The following is a 17,322-nucleotide window of genomic DNA, read 5'->3' as shown; positions in this document are numbered from 1 at the left end:
ATGAATGAATGAATGAATGAATGAATGAATGAAAAGGCCATGCGCTCTTCAACTGACCTTAATGGTGACCTTCACAGAAGGCATAACAAGGTGGGTGCACTCCTGGTCCCATGAGTTCACCAACCGGCCGCCCAATGAGGAGAGGGCCTGGGATAACTCCGCCTTGCGTTCGTTGTCCAAACATGAGGAACACACCTTCAGACTCACCACCTCAACCCTGATGGAAGGGGAAACCGTTTCAGTCTTGCTCTTTTTTTAATACATGTGCCTTATTTACCACTGTTACACCACTCACAATCTGTCTGTCTGTCTACCTGCTCTTTTTCACACAAACACATACACACACGCACGCACACACACACACACATACGCACACACTCACACTTACTTGAATTTGCTTTGGTAGACCCCAAATGTCAACCTGTCTCCAGAGTTCAGTGTCTGAACAGTGCCGGTTGCCAGCTGTGCATCGTTGATAAAAGTGCCATACTTAGAGTTGTCCTTCAATGTCAGAGCCTGTATGGGGAAAGTAGCACAGAGTTATTATAGTAGAACAGGCAAATGAGGAAACACAGACACACACACACTTTTGAGGGAATGGATGTTTGTGTCAGGAAAATTGTTATTAACTCATTCACTCCAAACACAATTACACACCGTCGTCCTCCACAACGATCCATTCCATGCTCAAGATTATTAACCATGTCTTCTCTAAACTGCCCATGGATATATGTCAGCAAAAGATCAATGACCAACGCCTGACAGATGTCACCGTATGGAACTGTATGCACCACACAGCATGGGTATCATAAAAAACAACAACTACTTTAGCAACATGTGTGACTGTACAGATTAAACAAGCTGACCGGCAAGGCTTTTTGACCCCTCGTCATGACAAGCTGACGTCACTTACCTGGTTGCTGAGGGATAGTTGAGCGTGAGCACGGCTGATGGACTGGTCATTGCCAAGTAGGATGTCACAGTTCTTGCGACCCACAACATACTCTTTCCCAGGCAGTAGGTAGAGGGGCTCCCCTGAAAACCCACGGATGTATAAAACTCCACTGGTTACGTTGCCATCAAACATCTGAGCATTTTTACAGGGCAATTTAGCTGGCCTACTGGATAAGTATGAAGCAACGGCCTATATTATCACAAATAGCAGCTCATACTATTGCCACATTAGCCACTTTGTAACGTCAAGTTAACTGGCAAGGCAAAGTCAGCCTGTGATTAAGATCTGCGAGTCAAGAGCAAAATTAGCTTTATTTAGCATATCGGGTTGACGGAAATCCACTGTTTGAAAGGGTATCTTGATCAGACAAACGACTGAGTCAAGAAACGAAACCACAACCTAACCTACCTCCAGATTGAAGGGGTACCAGCTTCCACATTGCGACCGCAGCTGTCTTGACAGTTGACGCGTTCAGTGGTCTCCACACGTATACTTGTCCATGTTTGATCTTGCAGTGAACTTTATTGTGTCACTCTACATTGCAGTTTTGTAACGTTAATTGCGTACTATACCAATGGGCGGAAAGAAAGAAGGGAAACGAACTAGCCAGGGACAGTTTCAGCGAACTTTGGCAGCGCCAAATCTGATCATAGTTTCCTGTTCATTAACGTATTTCAAAATAAAAGTCCGAGTTCATCATAAAAGTAACCACAGCCGGAGCAAAGGACCCCAACGTCCAACCGAATTTAAAGCAGCAATACGAAGTTCTGTTCCAAAACTAGTAAGCTAACTACTTAAAAGGCCTGCAAACACCTCCAACAGCCTAACTGACACAGATAGCTTGCCAAACACTAGCTGGTGTCTTTTGGCAGTATAGCTGGCAATGTCATTCGTGTAAAGCTTTTTTTTTTTTTTTTTTTGCAGGGAGTTCCAGCCCGGTACAGAGAACTAGTAGCCTGGATACCAGCCCAAACCCCGCCCACAAAATTTTTTGTCAGGGAGATTTGGTCTGGCTCTGGGTTAATTGGGAGAGAGTTTCATCGGTAGGATCAAACCGGACCAATCAAATTGGCAGGGCGGGCTTTATACGTTGATGGACAGATACCAACGCTTGAGTTGAATTAACCAGTAGATAGATTCGAACTCCGACCAAGATGGCCGCATCTCGGGTGCTTAGTGGGGAATATTTTATGTGAATTAAGCTATCTACACGACTTTTTAATGTCTACATTGACTCAGTTAGTTGTGCATGTGCAACACGAATGTTACAGAGTATTGTTTGTCTTAACTAAAGTTCTCTAGACCATTATTGTTATATCATTGCTAACGTGTACACAAAAAACCCATCGAAATAAACTGTAGCTTGTAGCCTTAATGCTAATTAATTAACGTGAGCAGGCATATCTCAACAGACATTGACAGCGCATTCATTTTGAAAGAGGAACAGAGAAACGCGATTAAGGCATTTGTCATTGAAAAGATGTTTTTGCCGTCCTTCCTAGGGATCAGGTAAAAGTTTAATCTATCAGATGGTAATAGGCTACTACGTTGCTCTGATTGGTTCTAGGTATCCAATTCAGCGAATAGGCATTTTCTTTCCTGGTTCGTTGAAACACGCCCCATAATCACAGCCCAAAGGTCCGGTATCAGACTCATATTCTGACTAGAATCATGAGTATGACATCGTCAGGCTAGAGAACTAGGCTACTTAGGGCATATCCTGGATGGCTAGTGGGGAAGACACAGGTGTTTATCTGTACTTCACATGACAATATGCTATACAAATTTATTTGAGGATGGTACGAAAACTAGTTGCCTTTAAAACCATACCTCAAAAAGTGTCAAATGGTTTTACAGGGTTACTTTAAAGTCAAACCACATGTTAAAAAAAGACACTTTAGATAGCCTACAATATCTAGCGTACCTTTGATTTTGTTATTGTTGTACACATCCAAGAATTGTATAAAGAAATAAACATGCAAAACCACACACCAGGTAGGCCTATATTTGTATTTTTTCATCTCATCTGCACGTGTAATTTTACATTTATTCAGTACATATTTAAATACATAACTTGCATTAAAAGTTCCTGATTTAGAAACCTATTTTGAAACCTTCATTAACATCAATTCTCAGTAATGTCCTTTTGTCCAGGCTTCATATCAACTATCCACAGTCTTATAATTACTCATTACCATCAATGTACAAGAAAGGAGGTAGAACCTTGGGCTCCTGTTCAAAGTCAGTTCAGTGCTTTGGAAAGAAAGAGTCTTAAGTGCCCATGTGTGACTTTGCGCGCGCATTGGCAAGAGGTTAGGGTGGGGATTTGTGAGTGGTCTGTGTTGTGCATTACAACGTCATTTATTTACACCAATTATCTGTGTGTGTGTGTGTGTGTGTGTGTGTGTGTGTTTGTGCACGCGTATTTCAAATCAGATGGTGATACAACCCTGGTTTTACCCAGTGTGTGTGCAGAACAGTGCACTGCAATGGAAGACTGTGGGCCAAATTCCTTCCTTAACACATGAGGGCGCTCTTTAAAAACAACTCTTTAACATAAAAAAAGCTCCATTCTGTCCAGAAACATATAAGCTCTAACGTCATTTTTTTTGCACACCTCAGGACACAGTAATCTTCAAAAGTTCATAGCCTTGACCAAAGCCAAAACCAACAGCGTACAGACAGTTATATATGAAATGACCGGTGGGGTGAGGCTCAAGGAATCAAGCCTACGAGTTCACATTTAGGAGCAAATTCTGGAAGGAAAGGAGCTTGCTGCTGATCATATTGTAAAGATAAATGTAGGCAAATGTAGTCATACAGCACCATCAATATTATCCATTATATGCATTTGAAAAGACGTAAAAAATGTTGCAAAAAGCAACACTGCAGGTCCTTCCTATATCCATGTCAAATTAATTTGGCCCTTACAATACATGGATTTAGATAATAATATCTGCACTCATTATTACACATATTAAACCAGGGGCATTGTGTGGGTTGCATCATTGTGTCAGAGCATTGTCAATTTCTTTACATATTTGCTCCAATAAAGCCTACTTTCTACACTAGCTCTAAGTTAAAGGAGACATATTTTACACCAAAAAATTCAAATGGTCTCCGAAATCATTATAAAGTCTACTTGTGGGAACTTGTGTTGTATTAGGGCTGATGAACCACTACTCTCCAGAGTATAGACAGAGGTCTCCACATTATTCAGTTCTTAATGGTGTTACGATGAATTTAGTAGCCATTAAGAAACATGTGGCCCTTAGCGCTGTCACAGGAGACTCCAAATGAAATTGGCTTTGTTACAGCGAGTCTACAATCATATTTTCCTAAAATGGAAAATGATTGCAGAAATGGAGAAACTTTGACATGTTCCCACGTTCTCAGCCTTAGATAGATCCACTACCCACACACATATGGAGTGGCGTTCTGACCAAGTGAAAAAAACTATACTGTACAATATGTCTCCTTTGACTTTAGGTGGGGGGTAACAAAGAGGGGGAGAAAGCAGGACAGAAAGAAAGAGAAACTGGATCAAATAGGCTTCCGCAGAGCATGCAGCCTCATTCAGAGGACAGATAGGTATAGCAGGAGCAGTGTGGCTCAGGTGCATATAAACATACAGACAGCCTTAAACTCCCTCCTTCTACCACTGTAGCAGTTTCTTTCTTTTTTTTTTGTTCATAAAAAGACATGCACTTGTAGAAAGCTAACATAGGTATTTAAAACGGCCGGGTGGGAGATTGATGTGGCTGACGGCCGAGGAGTGCTATGTTTTCTTTTGGATGTGATGCTTTTAGACGGACCTGCTGGAATCCAGGGGCGAGTGATGCACCAATGGCGACGCTAGCTGCTGGTTCCATAATGACAAACATTCAGTATAAGCTACCAAGTTTCCTGTTTGGGTCAATGTATAGATCAGTTACATGTGAGGTTGTGTACAATCAACTGAAAGAATGAAAGAATGATGCGCAGCCGTAAGCAGCAGTGGAGATGGGTATGCGTGATGCGTGGCATTCAGGATCTCAGTGCTCTGACTGTGATTGGTGTGTGTATATGTGTGCGTGTGCGTGTATGGTGTGCGTGTGTGGTGTGCGTGTGCGTGTGTGGTGTGTGTGTGGTGTGTGTGTGTCTATATGCGTTTGCGTGTGATTCACCTAGGAAGTGATCTCTAGAAAGCTGCTTTTTCTCTCAGTCCTGAATGAAAACAAAGCTCCCGAGGTAGGACTGATGAACAGATGATGAACAGGAGAAAGACGAGACGGACAGATGGGAGAGGAGGAGTGTAGTTGTGGGTCAGCACCAGAGAATGGCGACTAGCAGGGGCTGCCTGTGCTCTCACACAGGCTCTGTCCCAAAGTCCACTCCCTTGTCCACTGCCTAGTCATTCGCAGGGGGGGCGTGGACGGTGGCGGTCCAGGCGTAGAGTGTGGATTTGAAGACGTCCACTGTCTGTCTGTGAGGTCGCCGGACTCCAAGGGAGTTACAGGAGGGTGGATGAAGAACATTAGCTAGTTTTATTTTATGTTCTTTTTTTGCCATCATAATAGTCTAATAGTTTAATGAATCAAGTCATGACACTGTCACATCATCCCCTGTGGGCCTGTTTTTGACACTGCTTGTTCTGTCACCGTGGTTACAGTTCTGCTCCCACTCTATCGGTCCGGAATCTTCTCTTTCAGTTGTTTTCTCTCCCCACTCCCCCACTTCCTTTGCCATTGGTTCTCTTGAAACTCAGTCCTCCCTTCCCTCTCCCTTCTCTCCTTCTTACCTCCCCTAAACTTCTACATTATATAAGTTTGTTCTCCGAAACCAGACACCACTTCCGTACGATGTGCCACCAAAATATCTTTATCCAAGCGAGCACACAAAGTTCAGTAGTTTGGCCATCTTTACTCAAACCATTTTGTCTTTCTGTGCGTATCTAAGACTTATTTTTCTCTTTGTCCCTATCCCCCTTCTCTTTCTATCTCTTCCTGCACCCCCTTAATTTCTTCTTTTCTCCCTTTATCTCTCTTCATCTCCTTCTTCCTGTCTCTTTCTCTCTCTCTGTCTCTCTCTCTATAGTGCTGATTCAGAGTGCAGGGCTCCTGAGGAGCCATGAGTTTGTTGGAGGAGTCTGCGTAGCGATGCAGCGGAAGAGGAGCTTAGGTCGCCGCAACTCCGCAGGTGGATGCCCTCCACACACACAGCCGGGTCATCGTTTCGCCGCTGGGCGTCATGGCGACTGTCGCTGTGGGAATGGTGGTGACGATTGCGGTGAACTTGTTGCTGGTATTGCTGCCCTCGGCTGGCACCCCAGGAGTTCCGCAACACCTACACACACACACACACACACACACGCACACACACACACACACACACACACACACACACACACACACACACACACACACACACAAACACAACAAAATACTATTAAATACTAATTTTGAGACACTTTGGCCAAATAGCAAAATTCTCTCACTTGGTAATGGATCACAAATGAGTTAAATGAATGCTTTTCTCTGAGCGTCTTCATAGCCATTGGAAATAAATGTTAGTTGTAAACAATCGCTTGATACACTGCAGCCATACACAACAATACGTTCATAGACACACCTGCTCAAGGGCTAGATTGCCTTCAGTTCCTGCACGCCTCTTCGGCCCCTGACTACAGCTCCCAGAGTGCTCAGCGGCAGGAGCCAGGTTCCTCCTGGAGCGCTGCAGGAAGCGTGCCACCAGCACCCGAGTCACCTGAGGGAAACACAAGAGTTCAGCGAGTGTCATCAAATATTTGCTTAGAAACAGTAACCTGACATAGCTTGTGTGCACAGACACGCCTCAACAAATACGGAAACACATACAACTTAGATAAAGAGCTACATCACGCTCCAGTTTGTTTTAAAGGTTCTTATTTAGACTAAGATTGAAAGAAAGTCCTTCAAAATTGTTAAGACTGGATGATTGATAGGGTTTTGGGTTAATGTTTGTGTTAAGCGTTAATGCTTAAGGAGTACCGAACAAAAGCCATTAGTCATTTACAAATAATACAGAATGCAGCAGCACAAGCCCTCACCAACACAAGACATCACACCAGTCTTAACATCATGTACTGGTAACCTGTTAGTTTCAGAAGATTTCAAGATTCTTTCACTTGTCTATAAATCAGGCCATAGTCATGCACCTGAATAAATGTCAGACATGCTCTCAAAGCACACACCCAGTAGATACCTGAGGTCTTCTGGCACTAAACTCTTAACAGTTCCAAAGGGAAATAGAGAGACAACTTTTAGTTTCTATGCTCCCAGCCTTTGAAATACTCTGCCAGAAAGACAGAAGAATGGCTGAAACGGTGAACTTAAGACATACCTCTATCTTTAATCTCGCCTATCATTCCCTGTAATATTTACCTGCTCTCAGTGGTCTGTAGTGGGTCTGCTGTACATATCTATGTGCGTGCTTTGTAACATGTTTGCACTTATATGATATGTTTTTTTCAAAATCAATGTCAAATACAAATGCTTGAACTAAAAAATCAGTAAGAAAGGGTTTTGGGTTAATATTAGTAATAAGCGTTTGTGTTTAGGAGTATGTATTAAAAGAGTTAGTGAGAGAGGGTTTTGGGTAAGTGTTAAGTGTTTGTGTTTTGGAGTATGTATAAAAAGAGTTAGCGAGAGAGGGTTTTGGGCAATTGTTAAGTGTTAGTGTTTGTGTTGAGTTAGTGAGAGAGGGTTTTGGGCAATTGTTAAGTGTTAGTGTATGAGGGCTTGGTTGGAGCTGGTGAGAGAGAGAGAGAGATGTGAAGAGACCTTGAGGTCAGTGAGGGAGCGGGCGCAGTCTTTGGGCAGACGCAGCGGAGTGCCAGGGGGCAGCTTGGAGGGCATGTGCCCAGCGAGGGCTTTCACACTGCCCTTCCGTGGGAGAGAGAGAGGGGTCGCCATTGAGCTACGCTGAAGTAGACACGCCTCAGATCCAGGACCTACAGGAAACCACACACACAAAGAGTGATAGTGATTCAAAGAGTGATAGTGACTCAAAGGAAGGCCAAAGCTAAAAATGACGTAGGTAACAAGGAATTTTGAACTCCATATGCCATGATTTGCTTAATTTTTCTGTTTAGTTTCAAGTGACAAGTAAATTGTACTTGTCAATCAAAACAATTAACTGTACGATTCTACTATGAAACAATATAACTTCACTGCCTTCAGTGATGTAACACCACATCCACCTGTGCGGTATGTGGTTCCTCTCACCTGTGTCCGTAGACGTCTGAGACTCTACACTCACACCTTTACTGCCAATAGGACCACTCAGTTCACCTGCAGGAGAAAGCAGTTTGTACTGAATCAGGGTGTACACTGTCATGCATCCATACAAAGTATATACATGCACAAAATATGACAAACCATACACACACAATGCACTGAACTGCACACACTCCACTAACATGTTGTATGCTGTGTGTGTGTACACAAAAAGCAGTACAGACTCCAACTCCAACTCCAACCAGACAAACTTGTTCACATCAGCATGCAAATGCATATACACTTACACTATATGCACATACTGTACATCACTACATATTCACATACAATCAGGCTTGAACTTGATCAGAGATGCCCACACATACACACACACACACACACACACACACACACACACACACACACACACACACACACACACACACACACACACACACACTACCTGTGTCGGTTGAAGAGCTGAGTCCAGGTTCGCTGTGGGACCTCACCAGCTGGAGGGGGCCATCGCTGTCTCGCCGACCGCGGCCACTGGTGTGCCACAGCCGCTGGAGCGGTATCATAGGAGGGTTGCCACGGCGATCTGAAGCATCAGTCTGAGCTGCAGCAGATGCGGGGGCGTGGCTGTGGGAGGAGTCGTGCCGTGACGGCGTGGACGGGTGGAGTCTGATCTCTGGGATGGAGGAGCACTGAGAGGCTCTGGTGGCGACACTGAGCTGCTCCAACTGGGAACAGCTACTGGCCAGCACAGCCTGTCTGTGCAAGAGGGGAGACCTGGAGAGGAGAGAAGCAGAGAGTAGAGGAGAGGTGAAGAAATCAGGAGAGAGCAATACTACATCAACATGTAGCTAGATAGATTGATAGATAGATAGATATATAGATAGATAGATAGATAGATAGATAGATAGATAGACAGACAGACAGACAGACCGATAGATAGATAGATAGATAGATAGATAGATAGATAGTCTGACAGGTAGGAAGAAGGATAGTTGATAGATTTTTGCCTTCTGGTTAAATATATCACCACATTAACCCATCATCAATAAGGAGAATGGATATGTGCCATATCTCCTCCTGACCTGTAGGTGGAGGTGTTGTAGGTGCTAGGGGAGGAGCAGGAGTTTGACCTCTCCCCGCGGAAGCAGTGTCTGGGCTGGGTCGCAACTGGCGAGCCCTCGGAAGGCTGGGGCGTGGGGCAGCGGAAGCAGACGTACTCGCCGCCGTCCGTCCCCTCGCTTGTGCCCCGACGGCGCACCATGCTAACCCCCACCTCCAGCAGGCAGGAGTCCTCAGAGGGCGAGCTGTCGTCAGGGATGTCCACGATCTCAGACATGAGGAGGGAGCCACTGTCCATCGATACTGGAGGGGAGAGAGAGAGAGGGAGAGAGAGAGAGAGAGAGAGAGAGAGAGAGGAAAAGTTAGAGAGAGGGGGGGGGGGGGAGAGAGACAGAGAGAGGGAGAAAGCAAGACATATAGAGAATGAGACAAGGAAATAGAGAGAGACACACAGAAAGAGGGACATAGGAAGAGAGAGAGAAACAGAGAGGGAGTAACAGAGAGAGAGAGAAAGAGGGGGAGAGGGGGAAAGCAAGACAGAGAGAGAATGAGACAAGGAAAGAGAGAGAGACATACAGAAAGAGGGACAGAGGAAGAGAGAGAGAAACAGAGAGGGAGTAACAGAGAGAGAGAGAAAGAGGGGGGGGAGAGGGGGAAAGCAAGACAGATAGAGAAAGAGACAAGGAAAGAGAGAGAGACACAGAAAGAGGGACCGAGGAAGAGAGAAAAACAGATAGGGAGTAACAGAGAGAGGGGGGGGGCAGTGAGAGGGGGGGTGTTAGAGTACATCATTAGATTATGTTGATAGCAAAGGGTCTTCAAAGCACATGAGGCCATTCTGACTAATCTCAATCTCGTTTGACATCACAATTCCACTCAAACCACACAGGGAGATATCATTAGCCACACAGCCAGGAAATGGCATCAGGTTACTAAATGTGTTTAATGTCATCTCTCTCTCTGCACGGGTATAGGACCAAACCTTCTTCATTTTTAGCATATGAAGTAAGGCGTAAGTGTGTACGAAATATTTAGATTTTACCACACGCTTTCCAAAAACAGAAAAGAAGAACAAGAAGAACAAGAAGAAGCAAGAGATAAATGCCCACTGTAAATAAATCCATCTCTACTCACCCTCACCACTGAAGCCTGTGGATGTTCCTCTTTCTCCAGAATGTTCTGTGGCATGGGTATCAAACACTGTGGCCTACAAGATGAGATGGGGTAACAGACAGTGTCTTACATATCTCACAATATCAGAGGTATTACAGTAGAGTGTCTACAGTCTTTAACTACATTTGGCCCTTCAGCCACATCCCATTGGGTGCATAGTAAAGCACCGTGTGAGAGAAACACTCTGTGAGACACCAGAACACGGAGGAAAATGTTTATCTCTGAACTTAAAATATGTTTTTTATTTTTATTTTTTTAAAGCTGTTGAAATAGGATATCTTATTGTGCGAGCAAGAAACAACTTAAACGTCTAGGTGCAGTCAGCGGAACAGTAGCCTTCGACTATGAGTTTGCTGAAAACAGTTGCTTTCCACAGTTTTTCAAGGGTGTCCACTGAATGCCTAAATGACCCTGGCTCTCCAAGAAGGTGCAGCAGGAGAGCTGAGATGCCAAAGGCGACGGGAGTCTTGCTGGCCATAAAGTGCTGAAGCTGGCGTTTGCGTGCCAGGCTGCAGAATATGGCTTTTGTTAGGAGTGGAGCGCCCATCTGCAGCCACTGGCCATCAGGAGAAACATTATGTTGCAGATTCTCTATACTGCCAGTGTGTGGAGTTTGATACACACGGACACGGACACGGACACACACTCACACACACACACACACACACACACACACACACACACACAGACTGAGGAAATACACAATCCCAGAACAAGAACACACACACATACACGCTAACAAATGCTGTTAGTGTTCACAAACATTCACATTCACATAAAAATGCACACAAAAATACACCCAAATATACATTCACACACACACACAAACACACGTACACGCACGCACACACACAAACACACACACGCACACACACACCTGGCTGGCTGCTCTTTGGCCCATCACTGCTTCATAGGGGGGAGGGCAATCTGTGGGGTAGAGTGGCACCGGACTCTCCATTGACCCATTATACGTAATACTGCAGAGAGGGGGGGGAGATAAAAAGTATGGAGGGCAAGAAAGATTCTGAATCAGTAGGGAAATAACAGACAGGTTTGTGAGCATGTGCTGATTGATTGACAGGTGCTGGCCCCACCTCTGTGCGTCGGTCTCAGAGCTGCAGGTGTACTCAGGTGGGTAGTAGGGCGGCGGGGGTATAGGCGGAACAAACTCCTCAAAGTCCACCATGTTGGTAAGGAAGGCATCCTGGGGAGTGGTGCATTCTGGGTTAACGGACCGTGAGCGGTGAGGAGCCAGCTAAAGAGAGAGAATGAGAGAGAGAGAGACAGGGAGAGAGAGAGAGAGAGAGAGAGAGAGAGAGAGAGAGAGAGAGAGAGAGAGAGAGAGAGAGAAGAAGATACATTTCCAAGTCAGTTTTCTCTGTAGCTCTGTAAAGTAAGTGTGTATGTTTAAATTTCAAATAAATGCAAACACATAAATGGTTGTGCGCATGCATGTGTCAGTGTCTGTGTCTGCATGTCCATGTGTAGAGCACACACCAGGTGCATCAGGTCCAAAGAGAAGATGTGTATACTGCACGTGACTGTAGAGAGGGTGCAGATGATAGTTGAGAGAATGCTGAGGCCACAGGCACTGAACAACAGGTCCTACACACACACACACACACACACACACACACACACACAGACACAGACACACACACACACACACACACACACACACACACACACACAGACACACACACACACACACACGCGCGGAGAGAGAGAGAGAGGGAGGGAGAGAGAGGGAGGGAGAGAGAGAAAGAGAGTTAAGAACATCCAGGAAAAATATCCCAGACTAAGCAAAGAGAACAAATACACGTTCAGATCTTAGACACAGCACTGAAGGTCAAACTCACACATGTTAAGAGAATAACTCACACATGCTAAGCATCTAACTAACACATCTCACACAGAGACGGAAATGAGCTATACAGAAATAATGTGTCCATCCATGGTGAGTCGTGTGTTTACTTGGCAACAAACCGTACTTTATCAGAGGCTAAACAAGAGAATCATGAGGCAGTGCCGTAACATGCTATCTTCTGTATGCTATCTTCTCTATCTTCTGTATGAAGAAAATAATAGATGGGACTGAAGCATCAACAGGCAGTGTTTGCTATCTCCTTCGTATCCACATCCACATAGAACACACTTTACCCTCACTACCGTCCCTCTCTCTCTTTCTCTCACACACACACCTTAAGTTGGTGTCGCACAGAGTGACAGTCTGCATGCAGGTAGAGGACCAAGGTATCGTCCTCTGACAGAGAACAAGTGTCCTTAGGATCACAGCAAACACACAGGCCATTCTCCACCTGTGCAAGGGGAGAGACATTTACACACATGTCTATGAAGAGAGACTATGTAAAGACAGATAAAATACAATACCTGTTGAATAACACAGAAGAGAAGAGAAGAGAAGAGAAGAGAAGAGAAGAGAAGAGAAAAGAAGAGAAGAGAAGAGAAGAGAAGAGATGAGAAAAGAAGAGAAGAGAAGAGAAGAGATGAGAAAAGAAGAGAAGAGAAGAGAAGAGAAGAGAAGAGATGAGAAAAGAAGAGAAGAGAAGAGAAGAGAAGAGAAGAGAAGAGAAGAGAAGAGAAGTGCTTACCTGACAAGTGAGGAGGGATTTGACCATCTGAGCATTCTGACATGAGAGCATGGAGCCAGCTAGACTGAGTATCACACACACCGCTGACAGCAGCATGAAAAGAGAGACCTGTGGAATACACACATACAGTATTTATGTGATGAATTCCCGTGAGTTAGTATTTTAACACATATGGAACAACTGAAGTGGGTATTGTGCTTTCACATTGAATAACACACAGTTATATACCACTAGAGTCAGAGGCCGCCTCCAGGAAACCACTCCGGCCACTCCAGACGCCACCACCTGAGGACACAGTTTTAAGATCAGTGACAGACAGACACACACACACACACCCTCACAGACAGACAGACAGACAGACATACACACACCCTCACAGACAGACACACACACACACACACACACACACACACACACACACACACACACACACACCCTCACAGACAGAAAGACAGACATACACACAGAGATGGGCCAAAATACATCAAAATGTATTTTGATACAAAATACAAAATACCCCTCAAATAAATGTATTAAAATAAAATACAAAATATGTATAGTATGGAGAACTGAAAAGAACAGGGTCATTATTGATAGTTATAAATAAAACACTCAAATACAGCAATTCATTTGAGCATGGCATCATTCTGTGGAGAATATTCCAGACAGGGGTCATCCTCATACCAGTGGGCTTGAAATAGGCGCCCTTCTGCATTTTTTGGGAGCTTCACAATAGGATGGCCCGACTGAATGTGAAAATTTGATAAAGGCCTGATTGTACTTAAATCTCAATATCCTCCCTTGTTGGCATCCTGTCCTGTCTTTCTGTGTCGTCTCTCCTTTCCCTGTTCTCCAAGTCTGTTCTGTTCTCAGAAACTGCCTGATTCTTGGGGCGAAGATTCTTTAAATGTGGCAAACTGAGCCTGGATTAATGAAGATTTTAATTAATTTTGTTGTAGCAAATTTACAACTGTTTCCAAAAAACTTAGAGATAATATTCACCCTCATAGACAGACAAACAGACACACACACCCTCACAGACAGACAGACAGACATACACACACCCTCACAGACTGACAGACACACACACCCTCACAGACAGACAGACATACATACACACACCCTCACAGACTGACAGACACACACACCCTCACAGACAGAAAGACAGACAGACACACCCTCACAGACGGACAGAGTATATGTCAAAATCTGGACACTCCGTTGCTGAGAAAGGTTTTACACAGTAAAGGGAAAAAGGTAAGTTGAAAGTTGATTTGAAAGCTAAGTTGAATCACAACAACATAATTTTTAAAAGTAGACACTTTTTTGACTTGATGACAGCTTTGTACATTCTTGGAATTCGGCCACCCGGACCACTTTTCCGACAGTCTGGAATATATGCTGAGCACTTGTCTATTTTCTCAACACTCCAGTCCAAGTTTTCCTGGACCGTCTTGCTAGAACCAATAAGAACAGCCGAGCCATAGGAAACGGCATGTAGCCACAGAATGCTGTACTAGGCCTGCTAGCTAAGAGTGCTGTTTACTAAACACATGTACAGTGACACAGGCAAAGCCTTCCCATCCTCCTCCCCCATTTATCACACTGAGCGCAACACACACACACACGCATACACACACACTGACACGCACACACACACACACTGACACGCACACACACACACATTCACACACACATACACACACACATACACACACACACACACACACACACACACGCACACACACACACACACATGATATACAGTATGCTCCCTCTCTCTTCATCTCACAAGCAGCTGGAACCAAAGATATAATTTGAACAGACATGGACATAAGACCAAGGACAGATGCCCATTGGTCCACTACCTGTGTCTCTTTTCCCATGCATGTCTATTCTTCGTATCTGTCTTCTTTAGTCGAGGCTCCACAGTTATTATACAGTGGCCCTGAGCAGGTGACAAAGAGATATGACTACAGCTTGAAATTTATGAGACATTCATCTGTTCTCTAAGGTGCGGTGAATGGGGGATTTCTGATGTCTGTGTCCTCTCTGGCACAGGCAACCATGCAGAGCTGGTTTCATCAAATGCCTGATGGGCTTTGAGACAGCACTTTCAAACTTCTTTAGTTGTTTTGGACAGATTGACATTCACGATTAAAAGTTATAATTAGCTGCTATTTATCTTTGCTTAGTTGAGCTGTTCCACATCTGTCACTTACAACCTCTGACACTTACAACCAACCTTTTCAAAAACACAAACAAACTCGAGGAGCTCTCAGTTATGCCTGTGTTTAACACTACACACTGCCCTTCCACTACAGTTCAACCTGGAAACTACATTTTTAGAATTCCATTAAATGGCAGAATGTTTCTAAGATTACTAGAGCATATCAAGCATGTCAAGATTTTGAACTGTGGACAGAGAGACAGACAGACAGACTGACTAACTGATAAACCAGTTAAACAACCAGCACAGATAAAAAAAAATAAAAAAAATACAATCAGTTCCCAATCTGCGTACTGCACGTTCACAGAATAACTCAAAAGTAAGCAAAACAGGCACCAGACTAAATTGGTATCAAAAAGACAGCTGGGAAAGTGTAACTTACAAAGAAGCCAGCCCAGAAGGGACAGGACTGGCGGACCCGCGCAGAGGAGGTGAATGCCAAGCTGGTGAAGCTGAACGCCAAGACCATGGCCCCCAGCCCTAGGTGACAGAGCCCCAGGTACAACAGCAGCCGAGCGCTCCCGCGTCGCCCTCCAGTCAGAGCCCGCGATCCCGATATGGACAACACGCTGCTGGATTCCGACGGTGATGGCATCGTTGTCCGGTTTTCAGAGCGTGCCGCGGAGGATGTTAAAGAGCTAGTAATGGGCAAGGAGATGCGGAGGACAAGTGGGATGGCACGCCGCTTAGGGTTACCTAAGTTGTTTCCAAGGCAATTCTATGCAAAGTCCAGTTCAATAATCCGGCACTTATCCAATAACCATGTTAATACACAGGGGAGCTGGCGGAAGGATGTCATTTCGCATCAATGAGTCTCTTGAAAGTACCGTTTGAGTGAACCAATGTGTGTATTCTCATAAACACACGCCGCTGCACGAGACAGCGCAGTCTCCGCACGCATCGGTACGAGTTCAGCAGTTTAAGCCTTTTCCCATCTTCTCAGCACGAGTACAAATACACAACGTATTAAATATGCGCTATGATATTTATGTTGTGTTTTCATCTGTCGGTGAATAATGGATCGCCACATCCCGCCTTGGCCCTCCGTCTTCCATCAAACCCTTCTCCGCTCTTGCTTTCAGGCTGAGCAGCATTGCGGTAACGGGAGCCTTCAGCAGGCCGAGCACTTGCAATTGCCTGCACTATCAACGGACAGTATTGTAAGGGCCTGCCACCGGAGCCCACATGCACTCCTTTTTCCCCGGTGGGTATCTCACTGACACTTGGCATGTACCCCGCGAGCGGGGAGGGACCGAACACTGCGCAAAGCTCTTCGCTCCACGCTCCACTCCTCCGGGACTAAGGTGCGGAATCACCAAGGTCCCGTTTGACAGACGCTAAAGGACTGAGGACATGAGCTCAGACGATAGCCAAATGGAGAGATGCTAAAACACTCACACTCCTGCACACGACCAGCTCTGACCAGACTTTACCTCACGCCGATGACGACAAATATTAGCTACAAGACTAGTGGAAGGGTGGTTCTATTTTGAAAACGTAATTTATAAATATGACATCTCACATTTCTTCGGGGGCGTTTCACGATGCTCCGTGCTGCTGCCCCCTCTCTCCTCCCCGCAGTCACGCGGACCCCGTCCCGTCCGTAAAGATCCCGGACATATGTCTCACTGCGTCGCTGGCTACGTCATCATCGCCAGACTCCGAGCATCACGTTTTGCTCGCTATATTATTACCTGGCTCATCAGTTATATACTCGTAAACCCAGACAGTATCATAAACACATGCGCGCTTTTTAAGCATTCACTGGGATACAACACAAGAGACTCGGTGAAGTGTGTGCCTGTATGTGCTCACGTGAGGAATTTATGAATTCAACCATGCAGCCCTACAACAAATGCTGATCAACAAACATAAATCGCGGGAGCCCACACACGGGTGCTTTTCTGCCGCAGAGTCTTTGGGCAAGCGCAAGGTGCTGATGTAGCACAGGAGGAACGGTAACCTAGCAACGAGCTCCATGGACCGTGGTAGTCCAATCAGATCTTGTTTTACTGTGACAACGCTGAGTCCGGACAATAT

The 17,322-nt window shown here is 45.0% G+C and overlaps 2 protein-coding genes across 2 annotated transcripts in view; both read right to left on the bottom strand.

Annotated features, from left to right (window-relative positions):
* nbn (nibrin) overlaps window positions 1-1,482 on the bottom strand; it is an 11,721-nt gene extending 10,239 nt beyond the window's left edge. Inside the window, exons 1-4 of the mRNA XM_080857693.1 lie at window positions 1,364-1,482; window positions 914-1,035; window positions 389-516; window positions 58-217 (exon numbers count right to left, since the gene is read on the bottom strand). Coding sequence (XP_080713819.1) covers window positions 58-217; window positions 389-516; window positions 914-1,035; window positions 1,364-1,394 — 441 coding nt within the window. The 5' untranslated portion in view covers window positions 1,395-1,482. The remainder of the gene's footprint in view (window positions 1-57; window positions 218-388; window positions 517-913; window positions 1,036-1,363) is intronic.
* Window positions 1,483-6,025: 4,543 nt separating this feature from the next.
* Window positions 6,026-13,160, bottom strand: fam189b (family with sequence similarity 189 member B; the record flags this gene model as incomplete). The annotated part of the gene is made up of 12 exons (XM_080857454.1): window positions 13,053-13,160; window positions 12,642-12,758; window positions 11,938-12,045; window positions 11,535-11,695; window positions 11,318-11,417; window positions 10,402-10,474; window positions 9,291-9,570; window positions 8,654-8,982; window positions 8,200-8,265; window positions 7,756-7,925; window positions 6,566-6,700; window positions 6,026-6,280 (listed from the first exon to the last, which is right to left on the bottom strand). Exons 1-12 carry the CDS (start codon window positions 13,146-13,148, stop codon window positions 6,026-6,028), a joined length of 1,890 nt encoding a protein of 629 aa, XP_080713580.1. The 5' UTR covers window positions 13,149-13,160.
* Between the last annotated feature and the right edge of the window lie 4,162 nt (window positions 13,161-17,322).

The sequence above is a fragment of the Sprattus sprattus genome, assembly GCF_963457725.1.
Source record: "Sprattus sprattus genome assembly, chromosome: 19".
NCBI classification, from domain to species: Eukaryota; Metazoa; Chordata; class Actinopteri; order Clupeiformes; family Clupeidae; genus Sprattus; species Sprattus sprattus.
Note: the sequence above shows the minus strand (reverse complement) of the source record. Positions and strands in the feature narration are given on the sequence as shown.